The 15,399-nt window shown below is 39.6% G+C and overlaps 1 protein-coding gene across 3 annotated transcripts in view; it reads left to right on the forward strand.

The window, feature by feature from the left end:
* cemip (cell migration inducing hyaluronidase 1) overlaps positions 1-15,399 on the forward strand; it is a 154,827-nt gene that overhangs the window by 110,269 nt on the left and 29,159 nt on the right. For all 3 annotated transcript variants that reach the window (XM_034581646.1, XM_034581647.1, XM_034581648.1), the window contains 2 exons: positions 1,929-2,138; positions 3,739-3,944. In XM_034581646.1, coding sequence (XP_034437537.1) covers positions 1,929-2,138; positions 3,739-3,944 — 416 coding nt within the window. The remainder of the gene's footprint in view (positions 1-1,928; positions 2,139-3,738; positions 3,945-15,399) is intronic.

Below are 15,399 nucleotides of genomic sequence, written 5' to 3' on the forward strand. Positions count from 1 at the left end.
TTGAATTACCCAGCACTTTACAATTCAAAGACTTCTCATCATGAATACATTCGCCTTAAATTCAAAGTGCATAATATTAAATGAGAACAAACAATGACTAGAAAATATAGCAAACACAATTGTTCTGTGGTTGGTTACGAAGTAGTTAGGTTGTGGAAATGTGGAGAACGGCCTCCTCCTGAAGCCTGCTCCACCCCTCAGAGCATCACACTAATGACAAAGAAGCACTGCTACTCTGAGGTCAGACACCGACCATGACCGAAATATGAGGGTGTGATGGGAAAAATAAATGATTGCGTGAGAGGAAATCTGAAAGAGCCAGGAAGAACTTCAGTTTCTCATGATGTAACTGGTGCATATTAGTTAAAGGAGCAGTCCAACACTACAGATCACACTCCAGAGTATAATGAGAAGATCAATTTTATTTAGTTCATATGTGTATCCACTGCAGAGTGAAGGTCTAACTGCAGAGATAGGGTTAAAATGAGAAAATGTGTTGATGCTGTATGGATCAGCCTGTCAACAAGAGTAAAGAAGAGAGGGTGGAGAGAGACACTGAGAGAAAGGAAAGGACAGAGAGAGAGAGAGAGAGAGAGAGAGAGCTGTGGTTGTATTGCTCATGTCTCTCTCTCCCCATGGCAAGCTATCATATCCTATTATAAATTTCCACAACAGCTCATGTCACATAATTCTCATGCATGGGTGTGTGAACAGCACGTACAAGCAACACAGTCGCAGCAAGGACAGCCCCGGTGAGATTTCAGAGAAGCCTCACAACCACTCCCACCCCTGACAATTCTGCTTTCACTGATTTTTCTTACCGTAAAACCTTGTATCTCCATGAACATCATCAGGTCATCCGCTGAGAAGTACAGCTTGTATTTCTGAAATTGTTTCATAAACAACAGGGTTTTTTTGTGTGCATATTATCAAAGCCATTTTTATTTGATCAACTGAAGTTCCAATAAAAATCACCAACAGTGGCAGTTAGGAGGTTTTGTCACGATATGGTGCAACAGTGGAACAAAGCAGCTTTTCATCAGTGAGTCACTCTGCTCTCTAATGTCTTTTATTCCCTGATCAATCTCCATCATTCCCTCTTCTTCATTCAGTGACTCTGTCATGTTAACTGCCTGTACAACATCCTTTCATCTCTCCTTTCTCTCATCCCCTCTTCTTTTCCTCTATTCTCTCCATCTCTTTTTGTTTGTTACATCATTTCTCTTTCCCACGTACGCTTCTACCTTCTTCCCCATGCCCTCTCCTTAGTGTACATTTTTCAACCCAGCCTCTTTCCTTCATTTCTCCTCCACACCACTTTATCTTTCTGCTTCCTTCCTTATCTTATCTTATTTGTCCATCCATGCCATTCCACTGTCCTGAATTTGTTTCACCAAATAACTGCAACCTCCTTCTGTTCTTCCTCCCACCCTCCCCTTTCATTTCTAGACAATTCTTTTTCCCCTCCATGCTTCTTCCCCCTCTCACTATAGCTTCCCATATCTTCCCTCTTTCCTTTCTTCCTTCATCTGTAAACTCTCTATTCTATCTTTGCAACTCCCTCCCCATCATGCCTTTGAAAAATTCTCTTCTCATTTCTTCTATCCATCCTTTCACTTTTCTGCCCAACAATTTCTTTCCTCCATTCCTCCATCCACACATTTCTTGCTCATTCTTCACCCTCCACATTTCATGTCCTCCTTTTACCCTTGTTCTGTCACTATAATCCCCCTTTATTCCTTTGTTTTGATATTTTTCTTTAAAAGAAAAAGCCCCACTGTTCAGATTATATGTTTTGTCTTTGCATTTCAGAATCCCCATTTGCTTTTCTTTGCTGTGCCTAGTGATTACAGTTGTATCTGTTCTTGGAGTGATGTGGTGACCTGATCTCCCTGCAGAGGTGACTGAATTATATCTTCTTTTATCAGGTGGAGCGGGGCTTCAGGGCAGTTCACATATCTGGGATGGAGCTGCAGCACATGGGCCAGCAGACAATGGGACACTACCCCGTCCATTTCCATATGAATGGAGACGTGGATGAGAAGGGAGGCTACAACCCCCCCACATCCGTCAGAGATCTGTCCATCCACCACTCCTTCTCTCGCTGCGTAACCATCCATGCCTCCAATGGGCTACTGGTCAGTTAGGACATTTTACTTACATTTATTTTTACTTGATGTATTGTAAGTAATTCAACAAGTATGTCTGCAAGATGAAGCTACAGCCAATGGCTGTGCAAAAAGACTGTAGGTGGGGGGAAAAAGGTTATTTCTGTTTGAAGGCATCAAAGGTTCGATAGTTAAATATGTACAAGTGTAATAACTACAAGTTTAGGTTTTACCAATTGGGGATTGTGTTATGGTGTTCCATATCTAGGCTGGGCTCTGATTGGGCCCCATTTTCCCCAAACATAGGTATTCTCCTCGTCTAACTCTTTGTTAATCTTCTATATAAAGTGCCTTGAGATAATGTAAATTATATATATTGATTTGGCGCTATACATATAAAATTGAATTTGTAAGAAAGCCAATGAGCACACGTACCAAAGCGTCCCATTGTCCCTTCAGACACATACAGTAAGTTGCCCTTTGATACAAATTGTTATTGACCACAGCCAAAACTCATTTCCATCAGCCATCCTTTGCCAGGCCACTATTAAAACACCCTCACCTAATGACATACAAGATTACACAGAAAAGAGAACACAACTTAGCTATATGTTAGATAAACCGTATAAACATGAAATGGATGTCAAAAAAAATTCACATTAACAGAGATATGTTTAGTGCAACAATTCTGTCCACGCAGTTTGACGGATTATAAAGCTAAGTGACCAATACTTCTTGTCAAACACCATCATTATAAAATAAACAGATAAAAAGAAACCATGAATACATTTGTGACTAATCCTCCCATATCACTCTTTATAATCTCACAGTTTGATCCATATGTTTCAATGGAAGTTAAAGCCATTAGTCTGCGTAGGAAGTCAGCAGGAAGTCAGCCAGCTCAGCCACATAAGCTCTCTAATGTTCATGCTCGATGGGCCCAAAAATGTGGAGGCATAAAAGGCATTTACAGCTAATGCTCTTGTGAATGATTAAGGCACCATTTTAGAGAACAGAGTTTCCCTCCACATATTCACAATGGAGCCTGTGCCCAGAGACTCTAAGGAGGATGTTGAGTCAGACTCAGCTGTCACGATGCACAGTCACTTGGTAAGGAGTCAGTTAATGTGACATGGAAAATGGTGCTAAGATGTTAAAATGTTGATAATGATGATAATCGTGCATTTAACAGAGGGTGGAGATAACTGTACTAATTGGTCTTGTGGAGAGTTGATACTTTCACAGCAAAACATGCTCTTTGCCTGCTGTGACGCAGCAGGTAGACGAGGTCGTCCACTAACCACAGGGTCGGTTGTTCGATCCCTAGCATCTCTAGTCTGCATTCCAAAGTGTCCTTTGGAAAGATACTGAACCTGAACTGTGCAGACAATGTGTAAATGTGTGATAGAAAACGTACTGCGTATAGAAGCCCTGTGTGAATGTGATTTGTGCTGTAAAGCGCTATCAGTGGTGAATATGACTGGAACAGCACTTTATAAGTGCAGTCCATTTACAAACATTACTCGTTGTTTGCATTCACTTCTCTGGTTAGAATGGGGAGGGAAGCCATGAAATAGTGCGACTGTCAGCCCATGATCAGGGATATTCAATGTCTTTTTTTCGCCCACAGGTAAAGGATGTGGTGGGCTATGACGCACTAGGCCACTGTTTTTTCACGGAGGATGGTCCAGAGGAGAGGAACACGTTTGACCACTGTCTGGGTCTGATGGTTCGAGCAGGGACGCTGCTGCCATCAGACAGAGACAGCAAAATGTGCCGTGACATCACTGACGGAGCGTACCCAGGATATGTGGCCAACCCACGCCAAGACTGCAGGTAAGAACATGTGACCTCTGTCCAGTCTCCCATAGATCTGCTAAGTGGTGTTCCAACCTTTTGTGTCATGCTGAAGTTTGATAATGATGCAAAACACATTAAGAGTATTGTATTTGATGGAGCAGTGCAGCCATAATAAATGAGTCTCGTCTGATGTAGAGACTGACACAACACTTATAACATAATATAAGTGGTCTATCGCCACAGTTTGGAAATTTGTTTTCTCACACTGGGTCGTCTTTAGAGACAATATAGAACATGTCCAATACTACAGGAGCAGAGCTTTTAAACCATTTGGGATTTTTTCATGAAACTTCACAGTTACGTAGATCAGGTAGAGAACTGCTGCCTTTTGATATTTGGGGGATAAAAAAAGGCACCACTCTCCCTGTTACAAGTCATTGTACCATGAAAATTCATAATGCTTTAATCTCAAGCATTATCACTCCAATTCTCTTAGCACATGAGTACTGTTACTACAGAGTCACTTTTTCTCTGCCACAGCACTTTTCACAAGTTAGAATAATTTACGTGAAATCCCCCACATCTGTCTTTTTTTTCTTCATCTGAAGCTATAAAATGAACAAAGATGTCACTGTGGAACAAGACACATTCACATGCAAACAGAGCGACAGCAGTGAAACTCTTAAAGGTGCAAGTTCTGTTTGAATCAGAGAGACGAACCAGAAAAGCCAACAAACAAACAACAGATTTTCTCCAATGGCTCAAAGATACAAGAAAACAAATAATTAGCAGAGGCAGAAGCTTCTTGTGGAAAAGAAAGTCACACTGTGAAAGAGCAGAGGTTAAAACAAATTGGCAGTCGCTAGTGATCAAGAGTTGAAGCCTTCCCTCTCTCTCTCTTTTAGTTTGTCAGGAACAGACACACACACACAGAGACGCACATACACACACTTAAGTTTGCCTCTTAGTGCTTTTTTGTTACAGTCCGTCTGTGTTTGTGACATTTATGATTATGAGTAATGCAGCACCTTCAATTACTTCTCTCCCATTAAAATGTAGATTGCATTTTCAATTATCCGCCAACATTGTAAAGGTCAGCAAGTGGTCTGTTAAACAACCTGCATTCACACATATCAACGAAATAACAAACGAAGTAAAAACAAAACTTTAAAACTCAAGCATACTATGATTCAAACATCTGGCAATTGTACAAAAGTACGACAACAGCCAATGTGCTTGCCAAATATGTTGATTAACATATCCACATTAGGTTAATAGAAAACTTAATTGAATTGTGATTAAGTTTTCTTCACAATGTATTGGCTATTGTAGTTAAACATAATTTCTAGAAGACAATATTGGCTGCAGACATTTTTCACTGAAAAGTAACTTCCCCATGAGCGACAGATGTCACATACACGGCTCTTTCCACTAATAGTAATATCTGATGTACGTCATGATGAATATCATAATTCAGATTATAAAACACTGACTGAGGCTCTACTTACAATTTTAGATTTTGACTTGCCGTCATCAGATTCCCTGTCAAAAGTATTTCAGGGAATTACATCTGTACGTCCATGGTTCGAAACATGAATCAGTATTTAACCTGATATTTTCAGGGGATTTTGAAACATATTGGCTGCACAGTGCAGGATAAAGCTTGGGCAAGTGATACATATTTACCTCATAATACATTATTGAAGCTTGTAGTTTTGAAATCCTGCCTGACTTGACAGTGAAATGGAAAAATAATGAGCAGAAGTTAGGGACTCCTTATTTGTCACAAGTATTGCAAACAAAACCATCATATAGACAACCTCCAGTATTTGAGGATGATGTTATGATGAAGAGTCAGCTCTTAAAGATGTCTGATCTACTGATCGACCACATGGCTTTCATAGTGCTGCCATACAAGCAGTAGCCAGTCAGATTTACCTGGTAGTTGTTAATTTAAGAAGACCTTCAACCTACAAGGGATATTCACCATCTTTTCCTAAATTCTAAAATCAAAAAATGAACCTTTAAACAGCTGTAATTTGGACATTATTTTAGATTATCATATCATTAATATTTGTACTGATATCATATGATTAATGTACTTGGTTCATATATTGCTTTTTTCATAAGCTGTTGATGAGCAAAATACATGCTGAGCCTCCCCCTTAACCTGAGCTGTTTATGTTACCTATTACATGCTACCAGAGAGGCTGCTGGAAAATGTAAAACATTTTTTAATGTGCAGTTACAAGAAAAGACACACACACACACACACGCGCACGCGCACGCGCGCACACACACACACACACACACACGCACACACACACACACACACAAACAATAACGGCACCCTGCATTCTCAGTACAGATCCAGATGTCTTGCTTTGAGCTGCAAGTGGTTGCTTTTTTGGTTTAGAAATGCTCTGAGACACTGTGTGCATACTGTTGCAGTCGACCTGCTGCTGCACCTGGACTTGCCACCAGGTGTTGTGATTGTTACTGTGTCTGCCTTCATTTAGCTTCCCTTTGCATTTCCCATCAGACTGGAAAACAGGGTTTGTATGCTGCCCTCTTCAGTCTGTAGGACTCACATCTCCAGCAACTTAAAGATCAGTAGAAAAAACCGTACCATCATAGTTTGATAAATTTGGCATTGATTTGGTATTGACATATTGGTTTTTATATCTCTCCTAACTCTATACATAGGCATAGTTATGTACATATATGTATTTTGGCCTACTTGTCATTCATGGCTTTATTTTAGCCTGTTATGAGATCTGAAATCAATCAGTGCCACCTCATAGGATAAGTCAGATGTTTCTGACTCATCTCCTCTCAGCATTGATGTCGCTTTTATATGAGATTTTAAATGTACGGAGGATAAGCCCACACTATATGTTTGGTTTGAATAATGTGTGTCTTCCTTGGAAGACTGCAGTAATAAGAGATCTCAGGCTGAATCTGCATCCAACCCCAGTTTTACATCTGTAAGTATGTAGGTACTCTCTAAGCCATTTGTTGATTAAAGTTTGCTTAGCTCAAGTATAAGCTAAGTGAGTGACTATGCAGATATGGCAGGGTGAGCTTCAGGATTTGATGTCAGCACAATCCCTCCCCATGTCTAACAGGATAGGTGGTACTCAGCTACTCTAAGATTGTTTTTACTTAATGTGAAGACAATAAAAAATGTCAATATAAGAGGACCAAAAACCTTCCAATTGCTTTAACAGGAGACAGAATACATTCACTAGCAACCCCATGTCCATACAGGATAAATCACTTTGTATTATATATAGTCCCTCCAGATAAGGAGCATTCATTTTATAGACTATGGCCCAAAAGTTCTAGCACCATGTTAACTAGAATACTGCAATCTCAATGGGGTTGTCAAGCTCCAACATGCTCCCAGTGCACGGTTCAGATAGAGACAAAATATTAAGCCATCTGGTGGGATGGCCATTCACAACATAATGAACCAGGATTGATCGCCAAGATACTTTCTATAGCAGGAGACTGGTGCTGTTTACTTTCTCAACCCAGCTGTGACACAATGTCAGATCTGTCCCAATTCCTCTCCCATGGCCCTACCCCTACATATGAAGGGCCCTTCGCTGGATGTGTCCCCCTCCAGACGAAGCCACAAGGGAGAGGGCTAGAAAATCTTACCCTTGGAATTGTGACACCACTCGCTACGACAAATGTTAGGGTTAGGTCAGCAGCCAACCAATGGTATTACAGTGACAAACAATATCCAATAACGTTATCATATTAACAGCCATTATCAACCAACATTATAATAGTGACATGTCCATTAGTGACAACTGCAGAATAGACAGATTGATTTATTGATTAATGCACAGTGTGTTTACATTGGTTATTTCAATGTAACGTTAGTCCTGTCCATAGAAACTTCTACCCCACACTGAAAACTTAATAAAAAAATGTTTCTATATGGGACAAGGAAGTACCAAACATTACTTACTCTCACTCAGACTGTTTACATGCTTGTTTTGAGGGCGTGAATAGCGATTTTCCTGAAGTGCTTTGTCACAGCGATTCAATTACGTTTGCATTTGCTACTGAATTGAAATAAGATATTCCATTGAATTCAAAAATGTTTTGAGGTTATTTAAAAGGTAATGTCTAGTTTCTGAAAAGAGTGTAAACAGGTCGCCAGTGAACTCTAACTCGAACTATTGCCACCGAATCAATCCCCACTAGAAACCTGAGACTATCAAACAGATGGGCTCATACCCTGACCATGCTTAGGACACTGTTTCGCCTTTTCTAGCTGCTCACCTTCAATCCACAGCAGGAAGCCGCAGGTCCTGTTGTTACTAGTCTCCAGAAAAACCCATTACTAGACAGTTATCTTGTTGATTGCCCTAAGCTAATAACTTTCTCTTGCATGCCTAGCAGTCATGATGCCTCTTTTACTTTTCTTCCTCCCTATGTTCTTACTTTTTTGTTGGGGCCACTCCACTATAATGAACCCCTATAGGCTGCAGTTTTTTTCATTTATAAAATAAACAAAATAAATAATAAAAAATCGTAAATTTCTTGTTATTGTCATTCCTCTTATTTATTCTGGCCATTTAAAGATCTCTTTCTAATGTGCAATATTGGGAGATAAGATCCACAGTCCTCCTTCTGTGCCAAAAATAATTTCGAAAGTTTGTCTGAAATTATTATGAGGCTTCAGCTCTCTGGGTAAATAAAATCAAGTCAGCATCTTAAGGAGCAGCCTTTGTAGTACAAAGTTCCTGCTTTGTGTTTTCTTAGACGGTTTTCCTTGCTGAGCGGTTATGGTGGAAGAGGAGCAGAAAACTAATTTTCCTCCCAAAATTCTATGACTCGCTTGAGCAACTTGACCCTCTCAGACTGTTGAAGCCTGCTATTAGTTTTTTGCTGAACACTTTTTACACGGGGAGTGTGGCTTTTTTTCCCTTCAATCACTTAATTTTGAAAGTGCATTAAAACAAAAGATCGAATCTAAATAACTGGCATTTTAATAATAACTTTTCCTAAAGGCAAGTTTATTTATGCAGCCTATATTTAGAGATAAGGCAAAGGCTAGGAAGTACATTAAAAATAATACATTGGAGACATTCAAATACATTCAAAAGAAAACAACACAAGACAATTTTAAGTGCTTCACAGTGACATAGAATGGTCAGGAACAATAATTAATTTTTCAGAAAAAATCACAACATACAGTATCTCAAGGCACTTAGTTAGTGACATGTAGGAAAATAAATTGGACAATATGAAGACAATACAGACAATACAATACAATACTTAAAATGAGATGTTGATAATATATAAAAGAGGCTCGAGAATGGACCCTGGAGGACCTCCACATGTAATTGGTCTTTGCTCAGTGTATCATTGTTTCATTCATGATTCATTCAATTGACACAATATCATTCCTGACTTGTAAATATGATTGAACCAATTAAACAAAGTGCCAGAAAGACCCACCCATTGGTCCATTTTCTCTGATAGTATCTTATGCATGTTGAATGCAGAACTCACAATAATTAAGAGACAGAAATCTTTGTAATTACTGCTCATGAATATTTTTTGCAACTTTAACAAGTGCATTCTCAGGTCTGTGGTCTGGATAAACCCAGCTATTGAACTATTTACTCAATAGTACACCTGATGCTTTTCAGTTAAAAACATCTTAATACATGCTTGTAGGTTGAGGCGCAGGCAACATAGCCATTTTGCCCAAGATGTATAGTCTCAGTTTAGAATTATATATTTGCTTGACTTTTTCATCAGTAAATAAGGTGAATGCGTAAATAATAATTTATTAATAACTTAATTTTAGTTCCAAGTTTTAGAGATGTCACAATGAGCCTGAAGTGTTTCACCCTTTTTGAATTCTGCCTGTCTACTGTCTCTTTGTATGAACTTTTACAGCGTGCCATCTGTCCATGATGCTTTCTTCTTACCAGAGACAACCTTGATCTTCATGGGGGCAACGGCATCAATAACATTCATAACCTTAGAACGGAAACTGTTGACAAGATCATTGACATGAAGTGAAGTCAGATATTTTGTGAGTGTAGAAGCCTGGGTAAATCATTTTTAGGTGTTTTAGTTATAGCTTTCTGTTACCTTTGTTTTGACGCTGCTGCTATGAGCTGGCATGGTCATTTTAAAGAAGAAACACACAGTAATGAATGGTGTTGCCCCGAAAGGGCAACACCAGCCATTACTGCCGCAACATCAGAAATGTGTAGACCTTTGGAAATAATTAGGACAAAAATATGTTCCTTATTATGTGTTGAGTCTTTCACGTGCAGGAAATGTCTAAAGTTATACAGGATGTATAAGAGTTCATTTGAACTAGAGCCATCACTGGGATTGTCAATATGATTATTAAAATCCCTATAACAGAAGACGATTGCTGCTATTGCTTGACAGGGGGATCTAAACTAACACACAGAACATAAAAACGTTTCCATATGACCACTGTTATGTGTTTGAAAGTGGCTAGCCCATCCCATTTTCTCAGTGCTCCAGAGCTTCACTAAAAGTTTAGGGGAACAGCAGCACTACTGGATTAATTTAACCAACTTTCAAAAACATTAAATAAAGGTTAATTAACATTGGCTTGCCAACCAGGGGCCTGATACTCAATAAAGCTAAGTGCACCAAAGGCATCGTTGATCTCAAGAGGGTCTGGAAGCTACAGCATAGTCACCAGTGTGGGGCTCCCAAGCCGCTCTTCATTGCGTTTTCATGTCCCTGAATGTGAAGTTCAGCTGGTTCTGGACTAGTAGCGTGGGAAGCACTAAACAAGTTTGAATACGTTTTTCCTCCTCGTGTATTTGGCCGAGTTGAGGAATTCTTTCTTCAAGCTCTGTGATTTTCTTACTGAGCATGGCACAGCTGGTGCATTCAGTTGAGCAAGGGAGGGGAGGTATCTTTTTCTCAGGCAACCGTCAGTGGCAGGGCTCTGAAACTTTCCTGAGTCCTGAGGGTAAACTTTTCCGGTCTCCTATGTTTTCGTCAAAGCCAGTACTGGTAATAGCTCTCCTTGGAGGAATGTTTTGGAGTATTCAGGAAATTAGAAAATGTAAGAAAAAAAGAACAAAGCACACAGCAAGCAGCAAGCAGCAAGCAGAGAGCAGAGGAAAACACATCTGAAGAGTAACAAGGTCACACACACACACACGTGTGATAATCACACAGAAACAGTTAGGACATTTACAAGGGCACAACGAGGTTGATAAGAATGAATGAGGAACAATACAATATAGATGAAGGAGAAACCGCAGTAGTTTTAGCATCAGATGTGAGAGAGACCAACGTGAACCCCACAGCCTCAACAGTTTACTCAATATAATCAAGTCCATAATCCTCCATTGTTCTTCGGTGGTCTGTTAAATTCCGCTGTGTGTGTCTTAACTTAACAAGAAAATGGGCCTGCTCTGTGCTGCAAGGCCTTGTCTCCAATGTGTGTGTATATATCCTCACACTTGAAGACACACATCACACTTACCAGTAGGTAGCCTGTTCCCCCCTTGCAAATTACATTTTAAGCATAAAGATGCAGCTCAGCATATAAAGCAGTTTAATCCAGGTCACATGACTTTTTATCTCACCTAACTGCCTGCGCCTTCAGCTGCAGAGCATAAAGGCCAAGGTTAGGGGTGCAGAATGGCACTGGCTTTCCCTGATATGGAGTCATCCACCTGCTCTGCAGCATGAGAGTACTGGAAGGATTTAGCTTGTTTTCCTCTCCTCTTTCCTCTCCTAATTTATGCATTTATAGCAGCCTGGTAATACACAATGCACTAATACTTCTAATGAGGCTTTTTGCCCAATTTGTCTGGATCATTGTATTCTGTAATGATTTGGAAATCCCAATGTATTTGTTACTGTCATTCAAAAATTCTCATTTAATCAAACTTGATTGCACTAACATCGTTCCCCATTGTAAGATTTACGATGATTAATTTCCAGTCAGCTTTTCATGCTCCCTTGTGGCCTCTTCTGTCTCCTCTACCATAATTATTGAGCTCTGTGTATGGTGTGTGTGTGTGTGTGTGTGTGTGTGTGTGTGTGTGTGTGTGTGTGTGTGTGTGTGTGTGTGTGTGTGTGTGTGTGTGTGTGTGTGTGTGTGTGAGTGTGTGAGTGTGTTGACGTGAAATCCTCAGAAGAGAACAATACATTTTAGTCAGATTTGCCAGGGGCAGGGGACATGTGGGCTGAGGAGGATGAGAGCTGTCATTTAAACCAAGTCAGATGAATGTGCTGGGCCTAAATGCTTTGCTAATTTAAAGTGTGTGTGTGTGTGTGTGTGTGTGTGTGTGTGTGTGTGTGTGTGTGTGTGTGTGTGTGTGTGTGTGTGTGTGTGTGTGTGTGTGTGTGTGTGTGTGTGTGTGTGTGTGTGTGTCTGTATGTCTGTAGGTGTATGTCCTTGAGCAGGCATTTGCATATAATCCTTCAAAGCCATGTCTGTCAGAGGAAAGGCCAGATATGGCAGTTGGTTGTGTTTTTAACTATTATTTCCTATCTGAAGAAGGTCTACATCAACACATGTGCACATGTGCATACACACAAACACCGACACACACACACAGACAAGTTGTTCTTTTACAAGTCCCAGTAGACCTGCACTGCGACACCGACTTACCTGATTGAACAAACAGCACAACATGTTTTCATTCAGTCATTCTACCATCTGCAGTCTGAGTGTCACAATAAACCTAAATCTGGCCCCACACTAGAAGATAAATGAGTAGATGCTGGGTCCGATTTGTTCCTCCTCAAAATCATGGGGGCATTCCTAATTTGAGGCTGATCTGAACAAATGATCTACCTAAATGATCATGATGTACGAGAGGTCCACAGTTACAATCTCAAGTCACCGACTGGATTGGATTTTCCTGATTTTCAAATCGATAATATCAAAAATATTTGATATATATGACTTTATATCCTTGTAGTGTGAGGGCAATAGAAATGGAATATTGAGCAGAAATCTGCTATAGCCATTGAAAATGAGGTGACAAGAATTGCACAGTAATATAGCTTGGCATGGCCAGACCTTTGCAAATGGGTCTGGAACCCCCATTTTTTTTACTTTATCAACGGCCCCAACCAAAATATCTCTTGATGCAATTGAATAGACCTACAACCAATCAGAGCAACAAAGTGTGTGACCAAGTGCAGAGCAACAGAAACATGTCTGGAAGCACCTTGAAGCACTGTTAAGTGAAGTTTGAAAATATAACCATCCAGTTTGTTTAATACTGTCTCAGTAAAGTATTCAACACACCTCATCAGCTGAGGCCATCATGGAAAACGCCTCAGTGGCGAACAAACATGAGATAATAGTTAAACAAACCTGGCATCTCCATGGCAGTGGAAGATCAGAGCGTGTAAACAGCAACGGAGGACAATGGTTCACAATGTTTATTTTGCTCTGAAGGGATATTTGAGTTTCTGTGAGATCCCTTAAATCACCATTGTGAAATGTGATTGAACAAATTAGTTGAATCTGATGTCCCATGTGTTATGTTTCACTGAAAAAATAAATGCGTGGGGTATTTGTGTAAGGTTATTGAAACTCGCTCGCCTTTGATATGGGCAGTGATAGAACAGCATTGAATTTCATTTAAACAAGCACATACCAGTAAATGACACTGTGTCCATTCTCATCTTCCTAAACCAACTTGTATCTGGCTGCTGTCTCCCTCTCGCTTGTTTTTATTGGTGAAGTCGAGCCGGGCAAATTGCCTCTGTTAATATGAGCCAAACTAAATGATTCTTTCAAATTAAATTTTCTAAAGCATTCTTATTTGCCTTATGGTAATATGTATCAAGGTACAACATTTTAGGATGCCGAAAAGATTCTGCCTTTGCAAAGATTTTGAGGACTCAACGCTGTTACTTGAGAAAACATTAGCACTGGACTGTTCCATGAAACAGTAATATCCGTCTGTTTGTCACATGACGCATCATGTCAACTGATGGAATTATAGTTTGTGCAGACATTGATGTCCACACAAGGTGAATCCAGTGATTGTGGTGACACCCCCATTACCAACATTGGTTATAAATGCCAACAGCAGGTTAAAGTTTTCACGTAGTCATTGATTCACATCTACATCTACTAGATTAATCCATCTAGTCCCCAAACCATAGACATTCACGATTCACAGTGTCCTCATGACTTTAGTGACCCTCTGATGTCTCAACTAGCACCACCATGTGGTTTCATTTAACATCTTGATAACTCCTGATGTGTAGCCACTTAAGGATATCTCAATCATTAAATCTGGGCATAATAAGAGTTTATTCATCATACATGGATCCCATTGTATGTCCCACCCTAGTGATACATTTCTAACTATACAAAGTTTGATAAAAATCACTCTTTTGTTATTATTATTATTATTATTATTATTATTATTATTATTATTATTAGTAGTAGTAGTAGTAGTAGTATTATTGTTAGGATTGTTATTGTTATTGTTATTATTATATTAGTTTGTCTCTTTCCTCCAACCGGAGTGCACCAAGATACTAAACTAGCAAAGTCAAGGGAATAACCTCAGTGGGCTGCAGGGTAAGTCTTACTTTAATGTTCATTGTTAATGGAAATTCTTCCTCTCTGCAATATCTGTACACCACAACTATTGAATGATTTGGACTGGGTCTTGTTGCTATGGTTTAAAGAAAGCACGTATTATTTTGCACTTGATTATGCAGTTTACCTTCACATTTCCACAAGACGTACAACAACAGCAGCAGCAAAGTGAGGAGGGGTTTAGTAGAGAGGCAGAGGCAAACAAAGATCCAGAGAGAGGCAGTAGAGAGGGGAGGGGGAAATGTGGAGATGGGAGAGGTTTAAGGTGCAGCCATGTGCTAAGCTGCTGGGGTGCTAAACTGCATAACTGACACTTCTATTCATATTCATATTTATATTCATTTTCATTACTTAAGCAGCTTTTTCTCACATACTTTGATCTGTTAATTATTTTCTTATTATGCCTCATGCATGTGTGGAACATATTTTCTAAATGCACACAAAAAGAGACCTAGATGAATTTTCCACATTTATGACGTAAACATCATAAGTGTGTGTCTGTGTGTGTGTGGGGTTTTTTTTTATTAAGAAATCAAAGAGGGAGATGTAGAAATGTACAAAAAGTGCAAAATCTAAAAGTCAAAGGACTGATGATAAGTACAGTATAAGGAAGTTTTAATGCTGATTGTTTTTTTAAAGAAAGTGTAGCATTAGGTGTTCAGTTGAGTTGAAGTGTGATACTCAAGCCTTGGACGTCTAATCCCCGGCAAGCACCATTACCTCTTTGAAAAAGATTGCATCACTAAAGCACACTGTTAGTAAGTAGGTTAGTAAGTGACTGTGGTCAATGTGATGGTCTTTAATGCTGACGCCGAAGGATGCAGCCCCAGAATTGAAACACATCAGTGGGTGGACTTAATTTAGTTGTTATTGTGCAAC

The sequence above is a fragment of the Hippoglossus hippoglossus genome, chromosome 3 (genome assembly GCF_009819705.1).
Source record: "Hippoglossus hippoglossus isolate fHipHip1 chromosome 3, fHipHip1.pri, whole genome shotgun sequence".
NCBI lineage: Eukaryota > Metazoa > Chordata > Actinopteri > Pleuronectiformes > Pleuronectidae > Hippoglossus > Hippoglossus hippoglossus.